The sequence below is a fragment of the Triturus cristatus genome, chromosome 2_2 (assembly GCF_964204655.1).
Source record: "Triturus cristatus chromosome 2_2, aTriCri1.1, whole genome shotgun sequence".
Lineage (NCBI taxonomy): Eukaryota > Metazoa > Chordata > Amphibia > Caudata > Salamandridae > Triturus > Triturus cristatus.
The window spans coordinates 1,138,995,918-1,139,021,852 of NC_140582.1; the positions used below are offsets into that span (position 1 = coordinate 1,138,995,918).

General features: G+C 44.9%; 1 protein-coding gene across 3 annotated transcripts in view; it reads right to left on the bottom strand.

The window, feature by feature from the left end:
- Positions 1-25,935, bottom strand: part of MAVS (mitochondrial antiviral signaling protein) — a 217,810-nt gene that overhangs the window by 35,582 nt on the left and 156,293 nt on the right. For all 3 annotated transcript variants that reach the window (XM_085642676.1, XM_085642675.1, XM_085642674.1), the window contains 2 exons: positions 15,500-15,667; positions 15,057-15,209 (listed from right to left, as the gene is read on the bottom strand). In XM_085642676.1, coding sequence (XP_085498802.1) covers positions 15,057-15,209; positions 15,500-15,667 — 321 coding nt within the window. The remainder of the gene's footprint in view (positions 1-15,056; positions 15,210-15,499; positions 15,668-25,935) is intronic.

Consider the following 25,935-nt stretch of genomic DNA (forward strand, 5'->3'; position numbering starts at 1 on the left):
GAGGAGGAACTGCGAACCAAGTTCACACCAGAAAGTCTTGGAGGACCGAACAGGCAAGATAGCCATCCCTCCGGACTTGGCTATCCAGGCAGTAATGTGTGGTAAACGAGTGCATAGATGCACACGTTGCCGCCTGGCAGATATCGAGAAATGGGACTCCGTGTGCCAATGCAGGGGTAGCTGCCGTAGCCCTAGTAGAGTGAGCACGCAGCCCCACTGGAGGTTCCTTCTTAGTTAAAGCATTGCAGATCTTTATGCAAAGGACACCCATCATGAGATTGTACGTTTTTAAACAGCGTTGCCTTTCTTAGCACCCACATATCCAATAAAGAGTTGATCATTCACCCGTAAGTCTTTGGTGCGGTCAAGGTAGAAAGACAGCGCCCGTTTAGGGTTCAGTTGGTGGAGTCTCTCCTCCACCTTGGAAGGGTGCGGAGGTGGGAAAAAGGTAGGCAAGGCGATGGATTGACCAATATGAAAAGGTGTAGCCACTTTAGGAAGGAACAATGGCCTTGTTCTAAGCACCACTTTGTCCCGATGCACAGAGAAGAAAGGGGGATTTGAAGACAGAGTTGAAGCTTACTCACACTGCGAGCAGAGGCGATGGCAACAAGGAAGGCAGTTTTGAAGAGGCTCGAAGGGAGCACACATAAGGTATGTGAAAACAAGATTCAAGTCCTACTGGGGCATTATGAAAGGAGATGGAGGAAATAGATGAGTAATGCCCTTAAAGAATCTATTTACAATCGAGAATTAAATAAGGATGGCTGATCTGAAGGAGGAGCAGAAAGCGAATCCACAGCCTTTGCTGTGCACCATGCCACAAACTTATTCCATCTACAGGCGTATACCGATTTAGTGGAGGGACGCCTGGCTGCCAAGATGACATTACAAATTTCGGGTGGAAGGTCGAAAGCTGTCAAATGTCGCCGCTCAATCTCCACGCAAGGAGGTGGAGACTGGACAGGTTCGGGTGCAGAACCGTCCCCTGCTGCCTCAACAGAAGATCCTCCCAAAGGGGAGGTCTGATCGGAGGATCGATGGCCATGCTCGGGAGCTCGAGGTGTCAGACTCTTCGTGCCCAGTCCGGAGCCACAAGAATAACTTGGGCCCGATCACGCTTGATCTTCTTGAGCACTCGGGGCAGAAGAGGTACAGGCGGAAAGGCGCACAGGAGGCCACAGTTCCACTGGGAAACTCCAACGCACAAAATTGCTGACATTGCGTGCTCTCTTTGGTGGCAAACAGATCTAACCAAGGCTCTCCCCACCGCTGAAAGAGACCATGCACCACCTCCGAATGAAGATGCCATTTATGATCGACCAAGCACCGACAGCTGAGTTCATCTGCCCTAGCATTCCGAGAGCCTGCTGAGTGTTGAACCTCCAGGGTAATGCTCAGATGTTCCAGCCATGTCCAGAGGTGAAGAGCCTCCTGACATAGGGTCCATGACCCCACCCGCCCTGTTTGTTGCAGTGCCACATGGCGGTGGTGTTGTCTGTGACCACCTGCACCACCTTCCCTTTGAGAGAGGGAAGGAATGCCTTCAGTGCCAGTCGGATTGCCCGGAGCTCCAGAAGGTTGATATGGAGCCCAAGACTAGATGCCTCTGAACTCAGCCTCTCCCAGATGGGCGCCCCTTTCCTGGAGTGACGCATCTGTCACCACAGTTAGATCTGGTAGGGGAAAGAGAGGGATCTGCCTCTGACCCAAGCTTGGTTCGTTATCCACCACTGCAACTGCAGTGCAGTCCCCACTGAGATCTGAACATAGTCAGAAAGATTCCCCTGATGTTGTGCCCACTTGAACTTCAGGTCCCACTGCAGAGCCCGCATATGCCATCTGGCATGATCCACTAGCAGGATGCAGGAGGCTATGAGGCCAGCAACCTCAGAGTCATTTTCACCAAAATCTGAGATAGAGGCTGAAACATCAGTATCATAGCCTGAATATTCTGGACTCCCTGTTCAGGATAGGACCGTAACTACACTGTAACCAGAACAGCTATGATGAAAGGGAGCGTCTGAGAGGGAGTCAGGTGTGACTTCAGCACATTTATAGTGAACCTCAGCAAATGCAGGATGTCCACCGTAGTCTGGCGATGGGAGACGACAGCCTGGGGCGAGCTCTTCCTTCAACAGCCAGTCATCAAGATAAGGGAAGACTAGAACCCCTGATCTGCGCAGGTGAGCTGCGTCCACCGCCATCACTTTCGTGAACACCCAAGGGGCACTGGTAAGGCCAAAGGGGTGCACAGTGACCTGATAGTGCTCGTAGCCCACCGTGAACTGTAGACAGCGTCTGTGGACTGGCAAGACGGGATTATGGAAAGAGGCGTCCTGCAAGTCCAACGCCACCATGCAGTCTCCGGGGTCAGGGGCAGACAGAACCTGAGCCAACATGAGCATTTTGAACTCCTCTTTCAGGAGGAAGCGGTCGAGGGCCCTAAGGTCTAGGATAGGACGCAGGCATGACTCCTTTTTGGTCACCAGAAATTAGTGGGAATAGCAACCACGACCTACTTCTGTCGCAGGGACCCTCTCTATAGCCCCCTTGGCCAAGAGAGATGAGACTTCCTGGACGAGAAGCACCAAATGATCCTCTGAAAGATGGTGACATGGAGGGAGGGGTAGGGAGTAGGCCCTTCGGACTATTTGCAAAACCCACCTGTCTAACGTGATGGATTGCCAGTGGAGGAGGTGATGGAGAATCCTGCTACCCACTGGCCGTTGATGGGCCTGAAATGTCGGTCTAGGAATGTTTAGAGGTTGCGGCAGGGGGGAAGGGTGGACTGGCCCGTCTGCTGGCTCCCAGACCTGCGATGGCCCTGGGTTCCACGTCCGCGGCCATGTAGAGGCTGGGCAGCTTGCGTGAGCTGGTGGCTAAACTGGGCTGGAGCCACAAAAGGGGCGAAAAGCAGACTGGAGTGGGCGAGAAGGCTTAAGCGAAGCCCAAAGACCTGGCCGTAGCCCGAGAAGCTTTAAAGCGCTCCAGTGCTGAGTCTGCTTTGTCGCCAAAAAGACGATGGCCATCAAAGGTTCAACTGTAGCCTTAACGAGGAAAGCCATGCCCTTAGGCTTGCACAAAGAGTATGGAGACAGACCCCATCTCTTTCAAACCTTAAACTGTTGCGTAAAAAAAGAAGGAACTACAATAGGTGCATCAGAAGTGCCAAATCATCATTTTTCCGTCAGCAACTGGGCACAGCCTTCAACTGTCCCAAAAAACTCTTTGATCTAGTGAAACAACAAACTAATGGAAAGCGTAAATCCTCCACATCTGACACTACAACCCTACATAATTGTCAAACATTTTCCTCCTTTTTTTCTGATAAAACTAAGTCTATTGACAATGAGCTCCGCATTGTCATGAATTGTTTACCGCCTGAAACCCAGTCACAATGCACCACCACCTTGCAGGAAATATGTCCTAGAAACCTTCTCTTTAAAACTAGAAATAATGCCTCGTGGTCCATCTTTCAGACATTTGAGGACACTGACATCTCAAAACTACTGTCTTCCAGTAAACTTTCCAACCACTTCAATTACCTTATCCCCACCAAATTCCTCAAGGAAACTTCACACCTCCTGATACCCCTATGGACCAGAATTATCAATGCCTCTCTTAAGCAAGGCACCATGCCGGAAAGTCTAAAAAGTGGACAAGTCACACCTATACTAAAAAAGCCAGACGCGAACCTCTCTGATCCCAACTATTTTCGCCCCATTTCGAGTATCCCAACCATAGCCAAGGTGCTGGAAAAATGTGTACATCAACAACTCTGAAATCACATTGACCAGCACCAACACCTCGCCCACTGCCAATCTGGTTTCAGACCAGGTCACAGTACAGAAACCGCCATGGTCCACATTGTTGACAATGCTTTACGCTTTCTCGATTATAATGAATCCTGTCTTTTAATCCTTCTTGACCTAACATCAGCGTTTGACAAAGTCAAACATGAAACCCTCCTGAACCTCTTAGAACTTAGAATGGGTCTCTCTGGTACTGTCTTAAAATGGCTCTGCTCATTCCTACAAAACAGATCTCAACGAGTCCTGATCAATCATGACTTATCCGATCAGATATCGGTCACTATCGGCGCTCCCCAAGGTTCTTCACTTTCACCCACCCTGTTTAATCTCTACATGGAAACCCTGACTGAAATCCTCCAACACTCCAACATCTCCTACCATATGTACGCTGATGATACGCAATTGTACATGAAGATTACCTCTCCTAACGACATCAGCACTCTCAATAACATCTTGAACAAAACTCAACACTGGTTAACACTTAATCACCTCAAACTTAACGCCCTCAAAACTGAATTGCTATTAATCTCGCCTCCCAACACCACCTCTAACATCAAAGACTGGCTCCCACTACTCACCGCCTTGAACTGTACCCCACATTTTATTGATTCAGCAAAATCCCTAGGAATAACACTAGACAACAACCTCTCCATGATGAATCACATCAGCCCCACAACCAGAGCGGACAATTTCCATCTCCACATATTAAGAAAACTAAAGCCTTTCCTGCCCAATGCAGATCTCAAGATGACGGTTCAGGCTCTTGTGATCTCCAAACTTGACTATGGGAATGCTACCCTTGTTGGCCTACCGAAAATAAAACTAGCACCGTTGAGGGCTACCCTCCATGCTGCTGTATGGCTCATCACAGGCATAAAGAAAAAAGTTCACATCACCCCAGCCCTCCACTCTCTGAACTGGCTACCTTATGAATCTAGGATCCACCTAAAAATAGCATGCATGACATACAAAGCCATCCACCACAACACTCCTTGCTACCTGGCTCAGAAACTGGTGCTATCCGGAAGGAATAGAGCTTCTCGTAGTACATGGTCCCTACTGCTGAAACCACCAAAATTTCTCAAAAAGAAAAACCTATAAGAGATCTTTCTCTGGAATTGCCCCAAGAATTTGAAACTCTCTTCCCCTGAGATCAGGACCATCCCTTCATTCGTTCTTTTAAAAATAATCTCCTTCCTATCTGAGGCGAATATCCATGCAATTTGATGTCTTTGCTGGTGTTCTCACTATGTCTCTTTGTATTATCTTTTCATGCTGTATATTCTATATGTTGCTCCTTGTTATATTTAATGCAATTTATTCTGGTACAGCGCTCTGACACCAACATTTTGGTCATGTTTGCGCTTAATAAAACTTTATAAATAAATAAAAGTAAATAAAAGGGCATGTCCATCAAGGTTGACTGGACATCCCTCGAAAAACCAGATGTCCTCAACCTGGTGTAGCGCCGAAGGGCTACTGACGTGGCAATCGTTCTGCCCAATGAGTTAGTGGTATCCAGTCCACATCTGATTGTGAATTTGGCTGCATCTCTCCAATCCGCCACTGTCTGGGAGAGAACGGCCCGGGCCTCCACCTAGCACTGAGGCACCACCTGCGCAACCGTATCCCAGATGGTATGGGAGTATCGGCCCAAGAGGCACACAGTAGTCAGGGACCGCAGTGCCAAGCTGGAGGAAGAGAACATACGCTTCCCAAGGTAGTCCAGCTTCTTGGATTCCCTATCTGGAGGGGCAGAAGGGAATGCGCCCATTGAAGAAGAGGCTTGGACCACCAAGCTCTCGGGGGGAAGGTTGTTGGGTGAGGAGCACGGGGATGCCCGGGGCAGGCAATGGCGGCAGACAATCGTCCTTTGCACAGGAGCCCCTGTGCTGGGCTTGGACCAGGTGCCCAGGAGGACGTCAGTGAGGGCTTTGTTAAATGGCAATAGGGGTTCAGATGTGGATGCTGCAGGCTGAAGCACTTCTGTCAGGAGATTAGTCCTGACCGCCACTGAAGGGAACTCAAGGCACAAGACCTCGGCCACCCTTCTCACCACCACAGCATAAGACGCTCCCTCCTCCTCCGTAAGCATGGTAGGGGGAGAAAGAAAGCCAGTGTCTGGAGAGGTGTCCAGACGACTAGCATCACCCAGGTCCTCTCGCCAGTCCAGTTCTTCTAGGTGGTCAGTTAAAAGGTCCAGCGTCCCCTCGCAGTCCTCATCACCAACCTCTGGTCGATAAGGAACACCACGGATGAACAGGGGAACAAAAGTACCCACTGGCATCGAAACCGACGTCGGCCGACTTTGGTCCGACTCCGTGTCCAAGTAGGGGAGGAGGGTGGGGTCAACCTCTACAGTGAATTGTTCACCAAGTTCTTCAGACCACTTGACCCTGGCAATGGGCAAGTGTTTGGGGACTGTTCCTGCAAGGAACTGTTTAGTTGATGTAGCGGCTACCAGCCTTTCCAGTGTTTCGAGTACAGCAGGTTTTAGTGGGAAACCCAGACCTACATACCCATATTAAAGAAAACATACAGAGGTGTATGATTTGCTTTAATGACACTGAGGGAAATAAAGCTGCCATCTATGTATAGATTCCCCACTTCTATGAGCTAAGAGAGTGTAGCTGAGCATCCACTTTTTTCTCATGCATCATAATCAGCCTTGGATTATAAAACTGTGGGAGAGTAGATTAAATCTAGTCCTGCTCCTACTCTCATCTAGTCCCATGGTTCTGGCAGTATAGGCGATAGTATTGATGGTAGCTGAGTACCGAGTGGGTGGTACGCCCACCTGAGACTACTGTGTTACCTTGTTTGACCACTATACTTGGCAGGTAGGGTGTTTGGTAGAACCAGAAGTATGCAAAGTGAGTACAGCATTTAAGTATTACATTTTGAAGTCAAATGCTTCAAATCCAACCTGCTAAAATTGCAGCGTCAGTGTCTCCTACCTGCCCAAGCCTAGGTTATTTGCCTGCTCATGACAATTTTACCATCAGCGACTTAAGAGTATGAAATAAGACCTCAATGGGAGCAAACTTGAAAAATCTTTCATAGAGTTGAGACAATGTGCCTCTACTGCCTCTGCAAAATAGTTACACATTGGTCTTGCTTGGGGTTTGATTCCCACCTTCATCCTCTGTCAAAACGTGAGGAATGTTCCATCCGCCATATTACAACAGCCACTGGGAAGAGTTAGTAAAGGTTCATCTGGCACCTGCATGGAATAAGTCAGGACGCAGAGTGAGACAGAAACATAAGGAGGTAGTAAAAGCGTAGCACAGGCTGTTTTCATACAAATCTAATGTAGATAGAAGGCAGATGGTCATGGTAAGAGTAACCTACAGACCCTACACCCTCAACGACTCACATGGGTGATACTTGTGGCCTGCTTGCTATCTTTATCCTCTGTCAAAAAGGGGAAGATCTACAACCATTGTATTACAAGTGCATTGCAGTCAATGTGTTTCACATAATAACAGATGAGGCATACATCTTGTTTTGAAGGAGTACACGGTTGGCTTAACCCTAAGGTCATTGGGCTTCATGGAAGTGTTGTTTAGGGAACTTAGAAGTCTGCCTTAGCATGTTTACCCCACTTTTCAAATGTAGATATGTTCACACTGACCGTGGAATGAGCCACAATTATCCGGATGAAAACTGTTACCGTATGAAGCCACTGTACTATCTGAGCGGTCGTCACATGGTCATTGGTTTAGTCTGTTCTAGTCTCAAGCATTAGACACAGCTACACAAGTGTGGGACCGTTCTTATCAGAAGTGTAGAAATGCTGGGTAGTAGAAATTTTCCCTTGCAGAAATGTGAGGAAACTTCTTGATTTTAGATAATGTTTGAGGTTTGCAGGGTATTCTGCATAGGAACAGGAAGTGGGATTCACACAGGTCACACCACCCTGGACTCCCCTATGTGTCCAGATTCCATTATTGCCCGGGCCCAATTCCAGAGCTACCCACATCGCCAAAATGGGTCATTTGTCATTGTGAAAATTTGATGCCTCCATGTTGCACTTTGGGGCCTTTCCTATCTTAGCAATCAGCCGACCCCACACACGTGGACTACCGCTTTTATGGGGAGAAATGTTGGACAAGAATAGTAGAGTATTTGTTATTATTAACTGAATTGCTCTCCAACTTTGGCTTTCAAATGGAAGCCAGTATGAAAGAAAGAATAACTTTTGAAAATTCAGCTGCATTACAAAGTGTGTTTAACAGTATCCCAAAACAGAGTAGTTTAGCAAGCGGGCTGAGGATGGATTTAGGCCACTCTGAAAGTTTATTCTACATATGTGATGAGATATGCTAAGGCCTGAAACTGATAAGAAGAATACACAAATATACTGTAAAAATAAAATAGGAAAATGCACCATTCTGAACTCTCACTGAAACATGTTGTTTGCCTTTTTATAGTGAACTTTAGGACAAGCAGACAGATCAACACACTAGTTTGAGGTGAGTTTCTTAGTTGCAGGGTCTGGGGGCTTAGTGGACTTATTCGTCCACTGCAGGGTCCTGTGTTTGACCTCATGGTCACAGCTTAAAATCCCGGCAGGTCCACTCAGCCTTTCATCCGATCCTTCGGAGGTCCATTTAAATGAGTACCATTGAGTTGGGTAACAAAAAAACATCTGTTATTCAGCGCCAAAATATCCTTTTGGGCGAACATGTGCTTTAAAAATATACATGCTAAGTTATCTTAGTTAGATATTAGAAACAAAGCAAGACTTGTTTTCCTCAATAGCCTTACACTTTAAGCTTACACCACATTTTCTGTTGTTTGGTCGTTAGTCTACAGTTAACTAATCTAATTGAATTTTGAGACAGTCTCGTTTTAGAGTTCAACCTGTTTGTGTCAAATTTGCAAACTTTACATTTCTTTTTTGGTAATGTGAACTTTCAATTTTTAACTCAGTTCAAGTCTATAGAATTTTCTATGGAAACCACATTCAGATCCTAAACCCTCTGTTGATTTTCTACCTTATTCACTGAGTAGAACCCAGCTCATTATTATTTCACATTGTTAATACTGATTTGTCACTGGGAGTCTATGAAAAGCTATGGCTAAAGGAATATGCTACTTACCAGTATGCATCTGTTCTTGGCATGTAGAGCTGCAGAGTCACACACTGAGGATAAGATCGCCATCTGGTGTTGGGCCCGGATGATTGCAGGTTGTTGTTGTCTTCGGAAGAAGCCTTTGGTCACGAGATAGGTGACTCCTCCCCTGGACAACAGTGCGCATGGGCATCCACTCCATCGTCAGATTGTTTTTCGCCATGATGGGAAAAGATGGAGTGTATAGGAATGAAAAGAAAGGATGTCCATGTGCAATGTCTAAGTAAGACAAATGCTGGAACAGATACAGGTCCCGGGGAGGCGGGTGGGCGTGTGTGACTCTGCAGCTCTACATGCCAAGAACAGATGCATACTGGTAAGTAGCATATTCCGTTCGAGGCATATGAGCTGCAGATCACACACTGAGGATAGACTATATAGCAGTGTCTCCCCTTAGCGGTGGTCACCTGTATCCGTTGCAGCAGTTTGAAATAAAGTTTTTAGGACAGCCTGGCCCACTGAGGCCTGTTGTTTGGCTTGCACATCAACACAGTAGTGTTTAGTGAAGATATGCGTGGTAGACCACGTGGCTGCCTTGCAAATGTCTTCTAAGGGAATGTTACCTAAGAAGGCCATAGAAGCCCCTATTTTACGCGTGGAGTGCGCCCTAGGGGGAACTGTAAGAGTACGTTTAGCCTTTTGGTAGCATATTTGGATGCACTTAACTATCTACCGGGCTATACCGGATTTGGAGATGGGATTGCCTTTATGTGGTGGCGCGAAAGCAACAAAGAGTTGTTTTGTCTTTCGAAAAGGTTTTGTCCTGTCGATGTAATAAAGCAAGGCTCTTTTAACATCTAAGGTATGTAGGGCCCTTTCAGCTACGGAGTCTGGGTTAGGGAAAAAGACCGGTAGCTCTACTGATTGGTTAAGGTGGAAAGGGGAAATCACTTTTGAAAGAAATTTAGGGTTTGTCCTAAGAACTACTTTGTTACGGTGTAGTTGTAAGAAAGGTTCCTCTAGCGTAAGGGCTTGTATTTCACTTACTCTTCGTAGGGAAGTGATTGCGATAAGGAAAGCTACCTTCCATATTAGGAACTGTAATTCACATTTGTGCATAGGTTCAAAAGGGGGACCCATAAGTCTTGTTAGAACAACATTGAGATTCCACACTGGGGAAGGTGGTAATCTTGGGGGAAGAATTCTTTTCAGACCTTCCATAAACGCTTTGATTGCTGGTACCTTAAAGAGGGACAGGTGTTGCCTATTTTGCAAGTAGGCTGCCAAGGCTGCTAGGTGTAAACGTATAGAGGAATACGCTAGATTGCATCTTTGCAAGTGTAGTAGATAGCAAATGATGTTTTGGATGGAAGCATCCAATGGATGTATGTCATTATTAGCGCAGTAGATGGCAAATCGTTTCCATTTTGCGGCATAACATGCTCTAGTAGTAGGTCGTCTGGCTTCCTTTATGATATTCATACAGTCTGGAGGGAGGTTGAGGTACCCGAACTCTAAGACTTCAGGAGCCAGATCGCTAGGTTCAGTGTTTGAGGATCTGGGTGTCTGATTTCTCCATGGTTCTGGGTTAATAGATCCGGGGAGAGGTGTAGCTTTTGATGTGGAACTAAAGATAGTTCCAGAAGTGTGGTGAACCACGGTTGACGTGCCCAAGTGGGAGCTACCAGAATTAGTGTTAGCGACTGTTGTTTCAGTTTGCGTACCACAAATGGAACGAGTGGGAGAGGCGGAAAAGCGTATGCAAATCTGCCTGACCAGTTCATCCATAGGGCATTGCCCTTCGACTGTGGGTGTGGAAACCTGGCGGCGAAGGTTGGGCATTTTGTGTTTTCGGGAGTGGCGAACAGGTCTATGTCTGGTTGTCCCCATTTTTGGAAGAATGGGAGTAGAACCTTGGGGTGTAATTCCCATTCATGGATCTGTTGTGTGTGGCGACTTAGGAGGTCGGCCACCTGGTTGTGGATTCCTGGGAGATGTTCTGCTAACAGGTAGATGTTTTGGGGAATTGCCCATCTCCAGATTTGCTGTGCCAGTTGGGACAGTTGGAGAGAATGTGTCCCCCCTTGCTTCTGTATATAATACATTGTCGTCATGTTGTCTGTGCGTATGAGGATAGTTTTGTTCTTTAGGTGTACCTGAAAGGATTTTAGTGCCAGGAACACTGCTAAGAGTTCTAGGTGATTGATGTGGAGCAGTTTTTGTTGACTGGTCCATCTGCCCTGAGTGGTATGTTGAAGGAGGTGGGCTCCCCACCCCGTTAGAGATGCGTCGGTAGTCAGCACAACTTGTGGAAGAGGCTCTAAGAACGGCCGCCCTTTGGACAGGTTGATGGTGTTCCACCATTTCAGTGAGCGAAGTGAGCGACTGTCCACCAACACCAGATCGGTAAGTTGTCCGTGAGCTTGGTTCCACTGTTGTGCTAGACATTCCTGTAAGGGACGCATTTGAAGTTGTGCGTGTGGGACTATGGAGATGCATGACGCCATCATGCCTAGGAGCTGCATGAACACTCTTGCTGGAAGAGATTGATGAGTTTGAAATTGAGAGATGAGATTTTGTATACTGGCTATCCTGGCAGTGCTGGGATAAGCTATGGCTTTGGATGTATCTATGGTTGCTCCTAGATACTGATGTAAGTGGGAAGGCTGTAGATGAGATTTGGGGTAGTTGATAGTGAATCCCAAGTTGTGGAGGGTTTGAATAGTGCGATGAGTGTGGAGAACGCATTTTTGGTGAGTATTGGCTTTTATGAGCCAATCGTCCAGATAGGGGAAGACATGGATCTGTTGTCTTCTGAGGTGCGCTGCCATGACTGCTAAGCACTTGGTGAACACTCTGGGTGCTGTTGTTACTCTGAATGGGAGAACTGTAAATTGATAGTGTTGCCCATCTACTACAAATCGTAGATATTTTCTGTGAGCGGGATGCATAGGGATGTGAAAGTACGCGTCCTTGAGGTCCAATGTGGCGAGGAAGTCTCCCTGTTGTAATAGTGGGAGGACTTGTTGGAGGGTGGTCATATGAAAATGATCTGATTGTATATACTGGTTTAGTAGTCTGAGATCCAGTATGGGCCTTAACGTTTTGTCCTTTTTGGGAATGAGGAAGTATAGGGAATATACTCCTGTTCCCTGATGTTGAAGAGGGACTGGTTCTATCGCATGTTTTTGTAACAGGGATTGAACTTCTTGTTTGAGGAGAGAGAGATGATGTGAGGACATTGGACGTTGTTTGGGCGGTATGTTTGGGGGGGATTGTATTAGTTCGAGGCAGTAGCCAGACTGGGTAATTTGTCTTACCCACCTGTCTGTGGTGATGGAAGTCCAGACAGGTAGGAATTGTTGGAGCCGCCCCCCGACTTGAGTGGAATGGTCTGGGGGGAGTGGTGGCAAGTCACTGTTTAGTGGCTGGGGAGGTGCGGGTGTTGTTGTTGTTGCCCCGCCCTCGACCTTTGTTATTGTTTCCCCTATAACGCCCTCGAAAATATCCTCTGTTAGGGGATGTTTGTCCAGAATTTTTAAAGGTGGACGTGGTCTCAGTTCCCACATTTTTGGAGGCTCCTCTATAAAAGGAGCGACGAAAGGAACCCCGGGTTTGAGGAGACTGCAGTGCTCCCATAGATTTGGCAGTCTCATTATCTTTCTTCATTTTTTCTAATGCAGGGTCCACTGCAGGGCCAAATAGCTGCTCTTGGTTGATAGGTTGAGCTGGAATTGTGGTTTGAACCTCCGGTTTAAAACCGGAAATACGGAGCCAGGCATGTCGTCTGAGTAAGACGCTGGTATTGACCGCCCTAGAAGCAGTGTCTGCCGCATCTAAGGCGCATTTAATGGAGGCATTAGATATTAATTTGCCTTCTTGAATGAGGTCAGTAGCCTGGGATTTAAAGGGCTCAGGCAGATGTTACATAAGGTCCTCAAGTTGGTCATAATGCGCCCTATCATACCGGGCTAACAGGGCTTGGGTATTGGCAATACGCCAGTAGTTTGCCGCCTGTGCGGCGACTCGTTTGCCTGAGGCCTCTAAAAGCTTAGACTCCTTGTCCGGGGGAGGCGTTTCTCCAGTTGTCTGTGAGTTAACACGCTTCCTGGCATTTGACACGACCAAGGAGTCTAAAGGGAGCTGAGCTTTAATGTATGCAGGGTCCTGTGGGGCTGGTCTGTATTTTTTTTCGATGCGGGGGTTGAGAACCCTAGCTCTAACAGGGTCTTTAAAGACTTCAGTGGCATGCTTTATAACCCCTTTAATCATGGGCAGTATGTGAACAGTTTTTTGTGACTGCTCAAAAGTATCGAGGAGAAAGTCCTCTTCAAGGGCGTCCGTGTGCATCGTGACGCCATGGAATGTTGCTGCCCTATTTATCAGTTGGCCAAACCCCAAATGGTCATCAGGCGGGGAGGGCTTGGAAGGGTAGGTAGTGGGGTCAGGCATGTCAGGTATTGGATAGGACCAGTCATCTACTGGTGCTGTGTCTGGGAACGTAAAAGGGTCGTTTGGATCAAGAGGATCATTAAATAAATCAGGGTCCGCCCCTCCCCCTAAATCATCAGTATCATCCTGTGGAGGAGGTGAATGAGAAGGAGATGGTGAAGGTAAAGGAGAAGGAGGAGGAGGAGGGGGGGATGGGTCAGGAGGTAACACAGGAGAGGAAGGACGAAGTGGTGAAGTAGCACAGTCCTTCTTCCGTATGGGAGCTGGAGGTGGTGTGATGTCCAGCTTCCGTTTCTTGTATGGGACTGCAGTCACATGTCCGGTTTTGGGATTGATGTAGATCCGCTTTTGAGTAGGATCTGGGCGAAAAAGTTCATCCGGCTCCGAAAGTGGTGGTGGCGATGGCCGTTTCGGATCTTTATGAACTTTTTTCAGTGTGGACGGAGTTTTCGGTGCGATGGATTTTTAGGTGCCGACGGAGTTTTCGGCGCTGATGGAATCTTCGGTGCCGATGGAGTTTTCGGTGCCGATGGAATCTTCGGTGCCGAGGGACTTTTAGGCATCGATGTCGAAGAACGTTTCGGGGCGCCGATGGAATCTTCGGTGCCGATGGAGTTTTCGGTGCCGATGGAGTTTTCGGTGCCGATGGAATCTTCGGTGCCGAGGGACTTTTAGGCATCGATGCCGAAGAACGTTTCGGTGCCGGTGGAGACTTCGGTGCCGAGGAACGTTTTGGTGCCGAAGGACATTTCGGTCTTGAAGCCTGTTTCGGTGCCGACAGTGGAGTTTTCGGTGCCGAAGGTATTATAGGTACAATAACATGAGGTTTGCTCGAGCCCGAGCCACCTACAGGCTTAGATGTCTTCGGAGCCGGGCCCGAGGGTGGGGCTTCTGAAGAGGATTTTCGGTCGCGACTGGGCCCAGCTGGCGGAGTCTTGACCAATGTCTTTTTGGATGGGGTAGGGGCAGGGGGGGTGGTACTCACACGCTGCCCTGGAGTGATGAGGTCATCGGAATCGTCGGCCTCAGACACGATCTCGAGATCTTCGGTGTCATCTTCAGGAACATCCTGAGCAAAGATGTCCTCCGGTTCTGGAGCTGGTTTGGCCATAATATGGCGTCGAGCTCTTCGGTCCCGGAGGGTCTTCTTGGAACGGAAAGCGGCACAAGCTGGACAGTTCGATTCGTTGTGTTCCGGCGACAGGCAGAGGTTACAAACCTCGTGGTGGTCACTGTGGGGGAACTTCGCTCCACACTGGGGGCATTTTTTAAAGGGTGTCCTGTCCATCAGCCGCTTCCGGAACCGGTCCGAGTTGATTTCGATGTCGATGGAATGAAGATTGAAGAGTTAATTTGATTGCTGGAAGTTTTCTGCTGGAGCGGAAAAATGTTCATCCGAACCCAATGGCGGAAAAAAACAATCTGACGATGGAGTGGATGCCCATGCGCACTGTTGTCCAGGGGAGGAGTCACCTATCTCGTGACCAAAGGCTTCTTCCGAAGACAACAACAACCTGCAATCATCCGAGCCCAACACCAGATAGCGATCTTATCCTCAGTGTGTGATCTGCAGCTCATATGCCTCGAACAGAACATTTTTGTTAGATTAATTTTAAGGTTGTTGACAGATTTGTAATCAGATGCATTAGTTAATATATTAATATTCATGGGATATGTTAATGTAACACAGAATATAAAGTAAAGTACATACAGCTGGTGAAGGTGTATTCCGTGGATCACTGGTTGGCAGATGGATAACTTTTCTTGGAATTTGGGATCTCCCAGCACCTCCAAAAGTATTCTTGCTTTTGGGAGTTGCTTCGTTTGGATTTGTAGACAGCCGATGGGAGACATTATCTGTAACCTATCCAAGATTTAGCAGTAAATCAAAAATCCTCAAATTAACATTTCAAAGTTTATAATTCTGCCATGCATTTAGACCTTATATACTCTTTTATCAATGTAAAAGGCTTTACAAACTTTACCCTGACTGCACTCACACTTTCTGTCACAAAGTGGATCCACTATTTTCACTACTTTGTAACACTAAAAACAAACTGGTGTGGAGGGGCTAAACAACTGGTTTTGTTTCATTACTATTGTATTAAGTACAAATGCTAAAGAATTGTTAGCTCCATTTTTGCACTACAATACCTTGCCCAAGTGGTCATCTGATCTTTCAACCGGGGACTGTTTTTTAGGCAAACCGGTCTCCTTTCTTCTAACAGCTGGCTCTGGATCAGGTTCAAAAGCAGCAGCTCTGTCTCTAACAGGAGTAGATTCCGGAAGTAAAGCGGAGTTGGATGCACCATCTCCTGAACCCTTAGAGGAAAAAAATTATCATCAATTAAAATCACTGTTTTGATGCATTTTGGGGTCCATTAAATAATTTACAGAAAAATATCAATATGTGTTGCAAACATGGGTCGGCGAGTTACGTGTTTGCTAGTGACACCCGGTGTGCAGTGTTTAATCTGTAAAAAACATAAGTGTTAGGGCTCTCGTCAAGAGACAACTGCAGCTTGCAGCACACATTGCCCCTGCTATGCTATCAATGATAGCAAGAACCCAGCTACTAACCATCACACTCCTACAAGTCTGACAATTCGGGCTATTTCAGGCCTTGGGTGACAGGTAATAGTTATTTTTTATGTATATTGAATTAATAATTAAGCAGTTTGTGGTCATCTCTAAATTAGCCAAGCAGCGCCAGCTTGTGGCAGACTGTCACAAGCACTGGTGTTCACAATTAAGGGCCGGTGTCGAGCATTGGAAACCCTGGCTCAAATTAAGCACTGCTAGTGTGGCCTGCAGATCATGGGTCTGAATCCCAAACTGGGGAAATAAAATGTTTATTGTCCTCAGACTGGCAATTTGATTAGTACTGAACTGGTTAATACATATTATTTATAGTTCTAAGAAAACAAAACATTTTTTTGTATGAAGTGCTAAGTAAATAACACATTATTATTATATATATTTATTATTATTATTATTATATTGCAGCCAGTTTGGCAGTGACTTTCAGTAAGTGCAATCAAGTAAACTCCTCGGTCTGTCCTGAATGCGAAGGGAGTAACTTAGGTGCTGTAATAGTACAACTCCTTTTGCCATTGTGAATTCAGTGACCAAAAAAACCACTATGGCAGATCCAAGTCACATCTCTTTCACCACTGCGATCCAACATCTACATCTATCTGTCTTTTGGAAGGTGTGAGCAGTACCCTTCCAGATACAATCTCACCTGTGACAGGATAACAGACTGTATGAATGCATTAACTATGTGATTAAGATGTATTCAAGAGGACAGAGAGCTTTCTGTGTCTGAAAGGGTAGAGGAGAGGATATGAAGATATACTAGGTAAATGCTCTGTGTATACCCATGAAAAGGATATCACTGAGGCGGAGTGAGACATAATGAACCAAAATAAACACCTCTAAATAGGCCTCGGTAAAATTTTCATTACGCCCGAGTAATCGGAGTAATATTGGTAAATTTGTGTTAATCTTGTGACGCAAAATGACCAAAAATTACAAGATTATGTCTGCCTTGTGATTCAGAGTATTTAGGCAAGAAATGCCTACCGCAAGAGTAGAGGAACAGATTGAGTGGTTGCTGCTTTTCGCGTTGTGTTGCATTTAGTGAAATTTTCTTAGTGCAAAATGCATATTCAGGTCTATTTTGGACAAAAGGGTACATTTTGTGCTAAGAAAATAGCACTAAATTCAGTGTTACCCTCATCGTGGAATTTAGCACAATCTTGAGTAATTTTGCCATAATTTTGTAGAAAAATGCTACAGTAAATTACGCAATTTACGTCTACCCCTACTTTCAAACTTCAAGTTACATGAGGAAGAACAATTAAGGATTGCTCTAGAGAACAGTAAATTCACAGCTAGATATCTGCCCTTACTACAGGGGCTAGGAATCCCTATTGTGTGACTCCCAAGAAATATTAATTGGGGTCAAGGACAAAAGGTTTTCATGTTTATTTTATCCACTGCACAAGCAGGCCCACCCCCTGCAGCACAAACCAGTTTTTCAGACTTGTATATATGATTCATTAATGTGAAATCCTTTATTATTAAGAGAGCTCTAAGGAAATGCACTGAGTTGTGAGCTCAGCTAGCATTACAAACCCTGGGTCCAGTATAAAAACATGTACACAGGTGCACAAAATTTACCAAATTGAGGCTAATTATAATGCTCTCCGGTTGATGTCATATTATATGTAAATACATGTAAAAACACGATAGCCAGATATTGGATTGTTTGCTTTCAAAATAAAATGTACACAAGTGTTTTTCTAAACTATTGTAAAACTTTAAATACCATTTCTCTGAAGCATCATTTAGTAAAACAAGTTTGAGGTTGCCAATATTAAAACAAACATTTGCAATGCAACAGGTCTCACATTTACGCGAGTTTGAGCTATTTACATTGTAAATGACAATGCCTTTTATTTATGTTTTGGTTTTTGAAACATAAATAAAACGCATTGTCATTTCTATTGCATTGCAAATGCTTGTTTCATACTGGTTTGCTAAGAGAAAGCTATGTAAGCATGCAGACATACAAGGAGGAGTGAAAAAGAAAGGCAGTGCATGAAGGAAAACCAATGCGAACCCCATAGTTGCTTAATGAATCGCGCCTGTCTCATGCCTCTGTGGGTTTGAAATGGATGTCAAGAAGGCAGATCAAGCATTGAGGCAGAGGGTGAGCGGAGCGGATAGCGCGTCGCGAGGGGCTGGCTGGAGATGAATGGCAGACAAGATCTGACGACAGGGTGCAAGACGAAGAGTGCTTGACAGGGATACATTTAGCGAGTGGCACAAAGAGGGCGGGCACGTGTGGGACAGTGCAAAGACAAAGATGGCCAGGGACAGAGGAGCATTGAGAGAATGGGGCTGCAGAGAGGGGAGTAGTAAAGCCAGGTCGTGAGAGAGAAATGGGGAAGACACACCTCTGCGATCAGCTGTCTTGCAGTTCCCTTGGGGCACAAGCAGGCATCCACTTCTGTCAGGACAGCTGATCGCAGCAAAAAGACAGAAGTGGATGCCTGCTTGTGCCCCGGGGGGACTGACATTAAAAGACACGCGAAGCGTCATTTGCGTTGCTATGGCAACAAAATGGCGCGTCGCGAGGGGCTGGCTGGAGATGAATGGCAGACAAGAGCTGGCAACAGGGTGCAAGACGGAGAGGGCTTGACAGGGATACATTCAGCGAGCGGCACAAAGAGGGTGGGCACGTGTGGGACAGTGCAAGGACAAAGATGGCGAGGGACAAAGGAGCACTGAGAGAAGGGGGCTGCAGAGAGGGGAGTAGTAAAGCCAGGTCATGAGAGAGAAATGGCGAAGACACACCTCTGCGATCAGCTGTCCTGCAGTTCCCCTTGGGGCACAAGCAGGCATCCACTTCTGTCAGGACAGCTGATCGCAGCAAAAAGACAGAAGTGGATGCCTGCTTGTGCCCGGGGGGACTGACAAATTGGTGTGGGAATGTCCACTGTCCCTTGGACACGCGCATGCTGTCTGCATTGGACAAATGGCGAGAGCAGCCATCTTTGTCCATGCAGGCGTGTGCATGAGCCCACGGCGGAGAATTGATTCCAAAAGGTCTCTCTGACGAGCGCAACGCATGCGCTGCTTTTTGCCAGGCGAGACTTAAAAACAAGCACTAAATCGTTTTCGCCTATGTAATTAATAAAGAGCTGTTTTTATCAATCATGTCCAGGAGAAGAAAAGAGCTCCTTGACAGATAACACGGGAGTGGAGAGGATGTAACGCAGCGGCCAGAGCTGCTGACTTGAGAGCTGGGGATCACTTAATCCCACCGGATGATAAATTGTTATATAAATATGCTGCAATAGTAAAAGGCAAAACGTTATGAAAATATAGTTCCACCAAAGCAGATGTTAATAGTATTTCAGCAGCGGGTAACTGATAAGAGAAGCAGACGAAGAACAGGCATTGGTATATACAAGAACATTTTCTACAGCCAATAGAAATGGAGCAAAGGTAAGTGGCCCACACAGGAACCAATGAAAAGTCTGCAAAGAGAGAAGGTGGGATGTAAGTCCCTTTAAGTTTATATTAAAAATAATAGATTTCTCAAGCGCAGTGCAGGCAAAACCCAAAAAGTTTAATAATGCTGAATCAGTGAAAAAACAGTATTGGCAACATGAATATAAATTAGAGGCCAAATTCTTATAAAAAAAATCAGTGAAGTGCACTCAGAGGTATAGGTCCTTGCACTGGTGGTGCATATTTACGATTTTCATAAACTCAAAAGAAGTAGGCCTGGAAACCATACTCATAGCAAACCTTTCTCCTTTCCATTTTCGCATGAGCAAGAAAACAAGCATACATTAGTCCATTCGAAAATCTGCTGAGCAACTGCCAATTCACTATCCCTATTTCCTGTTTTTTAAAACCCTAAAACAAAAATACTCCTGACTGTATTTGGACAATATTTCCAACGTTTTCCAATGTGGAAGGATATTGGAGAGGAATTGATAAACCCCTTTCAACATGTAGGTTTGTCTACGTATAATAGACTCACTGGCCATTCCAACTCTGGAACCATCGCATACCATCTACTTGCAGCCCTTAAAGATGGCAAACATTTTAGCCTTCCTAGTCTAGTATTCAAGTTCTGATATAACATGAGCCCTGGCATAATCAGAGAGGCTATTATTAGTTCTGATATAATGCTCTAACTTGTCATCTTACTGCATGACACCAAAAGGGACAAGTGGATCTATTTTTTATAAGACAAGTAGATTTCTGAAGCACCCTGTGCTTTGGGCGAGTAGATACTCCCCACCTTTGCAGAGATAGCTTCCTGACTGCAAACATTTATAATTTTGTAGGAATTGGCACAGTCCAAATCCTGAAAAGATTTAGAGAAGTGCTTAAAAACCCTCAATCTGATTGTGCCTTACTTAATATTGTCAAGGGACTAGCTTGCTGTTTGTGGCAAAGGTGCTAGGACAAGTCGTGATAAGTCAACGCCAGACATTTACTCATCCTATTGGTATATGTGTTGGGATACAAGCAGGTTTTAAACTAACGTCTATTTTGGAGGACCTGTGTACAGACACCAAGGGTGCCTGCATCAGGGCCTTTTGACGCCATCTACCAAACTACCACTGAGGAACGTAGGTGTTAATCGCACAATTCTGAAATGATAGCTTTGTTTTTAACTAGATTAAACTCAGATTGTTGCCTGGCTAGCTTTCCAGTGCTTGGCTGCTACTTTAAGGTGAGGAGTCCCATAAAAGTTAATCAGTGACGATACTACTATTCACTTACTTCTTCTGGTCAAAAATACTTCACTCCTTGGTATCACAGGTTATAATAATGGTGATGATACAAAGTTTATTTTTTATGCTCAAGTCCTTCGAGCAAGACAAATCTGATAACTTTGCAAACGGTCTAATAACCACTGATTGGCAAATGACAGCGAACAGTGTAAAATGAAACCAATCAAAAACTGAAATTATGATAACAGATGTATCATCATCAACTCACCAAAATGGCCTCAAATAATTTGGCAAAGATTTGTGGTCTTTACAACATGGTTCACCAGTGTACACCAAGCTGGTTTTATAACGGTTAGTACACTTTCATTATAGTCGCAAATCTCAATGGTACTGAACATAGGCTTACCCCACCACAGCTTTCCCTGAATTAACCACTGCTATAGGGTTCAAGCTGTGTTGGCAAGAACTGACTACGCAACCGGGACCTATCTTAGTAACCTTGAAAATCTACTTTACCAAGTTCAACACCTAGAACCTGCAGCTGTTTGATGTTTCCTGAGCCTCATGTAGGATCACATGACTCTGGGCCTGGATCAACTCTATAGACTCCAAGTGAGAACACGAATCAGCTCGAAGTCTTGTACATAAGGCAGGGCACAAAGGCAAACTCTCCTTTCTAAAAGAAAAGTATAAACCTTATTCTTCCCAGTGAGTTCCTAAAACCTTTGGATTGTTCCGAAATGTAGGAAAGTCTGGCCTGGTGGCAGAAAAGCTGCTATCGACACACTCTTGAGCTGTTTTACTTTGATTAATTAAAAACAAAACACACATCATATTGAAGTTAAAAATATGATGTTAACATTCGCAACACTGTGTTCCAATTTTCTCTCAGTTAACATCACCAGGTAGACTATAATATGCATACATGTACCTTTCAAGACATGCAACACACCATGAACTTCTATAACTACATCCCCAATGTCTAATCACTTTTTTACAACTAGTATAACAGTTGAAACATCCATACTTGTAACCCACTAATATATGCCTCTTTGATCTCGTCCACTTCTGTAAAACCTGCAGTTGCTTTGTAGCTAGCGTCTCATTTTATGCGTACCCATGAATGCATACATACAAACATACCTCAGTTGCCATAATCACAGCTGACCAGTTCACAGAGCTGGGGAAGCCCATCAACAGCAAGGAAGGTAGAAATCTCATATTCTGGTTTGATTCAACCCAAACATCACATCAGTCTCAAAGAGGACCAACCACAACTTGACACGATGCTTAAGCTCTTTCGCCAAGGCAACAAACTAGCCACTACATTGGATTCATCTCTGGACTCTAGCAACATATTGTACATTGGAGCACCAAAGAAGGTCTTATCAAAACTGCAGAAATAATCAAAATGTGTAGTTCTTAATTCCACAAAACCTACTCAAAATGGTCCCACTACACCCCTGTCCATACCTTTGGCTCAGGCATTGCCCAGCTAGTCAGTCAGGCAAAACCAAAACAGCTGCTGAGGACCATTCATTAATTGACCAATATAACTACGGGGCATTAAGAGACCATTGCTAAAGAACATACTCAATGATGCTTTCAATTTCCAGCAGGGGACTCCCTGTGCAACCCTTCTAAAGAAGGACTGCGCCAACTACTAAGCACCAGGACCGTCAACAACCAGAGGTATTTAACATTGTTCCTTTGCCAATTTCACAAATCTTACTCAACCACAGTGTCCCCAGGTCAGTAGCATCAGGTCCTACAAAGTTGCCTCAAACAACATATCAGGGCATTACAAAACACTTATAGCAATAACTAGATCTATAGGCAACATACTTGAATATTTGTCAGGGCAGATATTTCACTAAATGTGTGACATGTTTGAGGTGTACCTTCCTTTGAACAAGAGACTGTAGTGAAGAAGAAAATGTTACTAATGTGTAGCATTATGATTATTAGCGTGGTTATGTTTCCTAGATCTACAAGAGTTAAAACAAAAATTAACGCCATTGGGAAGAATGATACAGCATATCTGTACATTAGTTTTCATTCTGAGCCCAAAGCTTCACACATTGTACAGAACAAGAGCACTGGGATCATTTAAGGTTTTAAGTAGTGTAAGGGAACACAACATTATAGTGCAGGTAATTGTAAAACATATTACTGGTCTTACCCAGGAGTTGTATGTTTAAATGGTACAGCACAAATGCTTCCAATGTTCCAAAGAATTCTTCATCCTATGGCACTGAACAAACTACTAGGAGGGTAAGGAGATGTGGAGAAACAACTTACATACCCAACAGTGGCTGCATGCGGACGAACATTAACAAAAAGAATGGCAAAACACAGAAATGTTCTAGCCGAATGTTTCTGTGAGGTACTGTTCTACTACAAGTTATGCCGCATTTTCTCTTGATTGTCAACAAAAAACCTTAAATTTGTGAAGGAAGTGGTAAATCTCCTGCTGGAGAATTCACTGCCAGCAAAGAATCCTCGCAGAGAATTATTTGCACCATACTAGCCATATGAAAGAGGTATTTCTGGAAGAGTATTCTACACTTTTTGGCTTGCATTCCTTTGCTGCATTGAACTAATAATTTGGTCAAACTAGTTAACGAGTCTTTCCATTCATTCTTTAAAAGAATTTAGGATCCATATTTTCCATTGGCGGCAGGTTTCAGCATGCACCAATAAACTTTTTTGGATTCTACCTTGACACTGGTGTCTTTTTGTTTCCTAGTTAATAATTAGAGCATAATCTTCTTAATGATAATATGTTAGTAACTCTGTTATACAATCTATGTACATTTACAGCCATGAATAAGTCACTGTTGTGACGAGACACGTGTCAGCTGCTTAGATGTTGTGCAAATAGAAATTTGGATCTGTTATGGACTTTAATTGGAATAAATACCACAGATATGTTTTTTTCTATATATCCTACCATGTAGATTTAATATTGCAAGCTGCCATCAGAGTGCTTCAGGATCATTCTGTGCTTGATTATTATATGATAAAACCACATTTTTATTATCTGGCACACACCCATGGGTAGAAGGGTAGTGGATACCAAGTGAGCACCAGCACACACTACACATCTCCCTTTACACGACCCTACAACTGGTTCAACGATAAGGTGTGATTGTTACACAACAGCTACTCATTTCTTAGTCTGATTTATTTCCTCAGTTTCTTGTTTTATAGCTCTCTCCATTTCCACAAGCCCCTCCACCCCCCAAGGTGTGAGGTCCGGTGGAATCTACAGGTTCAGAGGCATCCACCATACAAGTCACATATCTTCATAGAATGCTCATGAACTTCAGATGTGATTTTGTCAACACCAATACTTTTATCTAAAACATTCTTCTTACCCTTGTCTCAAATCCAACCCGATACGTACGCCGGTGGAATCTGTATCCATTACCACCAGACAACAATGGCAGGGGGAAGGCCACCAGGGCTTGTCTCTTGTGGTCCATGAGGAATGGGGTCCATGTCCTCTCTAATCCAGCTACCTTTCCCGCAAATCCAGTGTCGGTTTCTCCATGGCGCAAAGACTCCAAATTTTACTGCACCATATTTCTAGTCTTGGTGGGGGGGGGGAGAGGTTAAGATTCTTCACCTTCTGGGCTACCATCAGTTTAGTTACAAATAGTAGCTGGGATATTAGCTGCCTACAGGTGGTGAAAGTGGAAACAGCCCTTCGTCATCCACATATTCCAGCAAAATCTTCAAGGGGTCCACTGGTAGGTGTCTGCATGTAATATCTTTTTTTGAAAACAAATTTTATTGTGTCAAGCCACAAATATCCAGCAGAGCCCTGAAACCCAGAGAACATCTGCCACATATATGATACAAGAAAAGCATTGACGTTTATGTTTTACAGATTATAAGGCAACATATAATGACAACAAAAGAACTATAATAAACCCCCACCCCAGTCTGCATGTAATATCTTTTGACCTTCTAAATGATTCACATCCAATGCAGTGTATGTGCCTAGACATCACATCCCCTCAGGCGTTACGTACAACCTGAGTGACAAATAGAATTGTGTAAATGTTTCTAGTATGTACTCATTCAAGGTACTAAGCTCCCCATCTTGCTTTTTATAGCATGAATGTAATTTCTAGTCAGTTTGTGTTGCAATTTATATGCTACCAGTTTGTCAGTGTTTTCCCTCTTCCCATAAAATGATAGTTTAACACTCAGTAACTTATGGGCTGTATCTTTAATCAACATTTCTTCCAGTTCTCACCTTCAGGATCGGGTTTCATATAAATACATCTCGATCCTGTTAGTTTATGTTCCTTCCCTAGATTGGCTAACTCAGTCCATAGTTCCAAGCATCGGGCCTAAGCAAACTCATACAAAGTTGTTGTAGTTTGATTAGTTACCTTTCATTGTTGCCTCAACTGTATCTCAAATCATTAACCATGGCATGCATGCCCTCAGTCTCTTTCTCCCGAAAATACTTCTCCAAAGCTTCTCTGAAATTTGACTGAAGGACTGGTTCCCTCAAACCACCTCATTAAGCCTCCACATTTGTGGAGGGGAAGGAGAGCCAGGGGTCAAAAATCGATTCTTCAATGGAACCTATGAAAGTTGGAGTGAAAGGAGTAGTCTTGTGTCCAACATACCATACACCTGTAAGAACCAGGTCGGTTATGTCAGCTGTCATCACAGGAGGGGACAAGGGGTGAGTGCCCTGGGGCAGCAAACCTGTCCATATCTGTGTTTAAGGTCACCTTATAGTCACTGCACATCACTAGACGCCCTGTTGGAAAAGTGGCTATATTAGAAAAAAAGTGATGACAGACAGTACCCTTGATATCGTTTGGGCCATAGAGCGAAACTATTGTGAAGGGGGTTCCGTAAAGTGTATCTTGCCAGCCCACTATTTTACCCTCTCCTTATTAAGAGAATTGAACTGGTTTGGGACACCTGAACAAATGAAGGTAGCTACCCCATTAATCTTAAAGGTGGCAGTGGAGTGTACTTGTATAGGGAAGTATCAGGATCTCAGGCGTTTGACATCAGAGAGCAACATATGGGTCTATTGGAGCAGGACAACATCCGCCCTTTTCATGTGAAGCCAGTGCAGGAGGGCTTTAGCTTCACAGAGGAGTTTAGTATGAGTGGTTAGTGACAGAAACATTATTGCATGTAGTAAAATTGGGTCCATGTTTGGTGTGCTGGGGAAGCTTGTCTGGAAACACATCAACTAATCAGGCAAGTGGACAAATTCAATCTGGGGTCCTTCATAAGTGTCAAAATCACGGGTACCCACAGGCTGTAGACAGCAGAGCAGTGCCA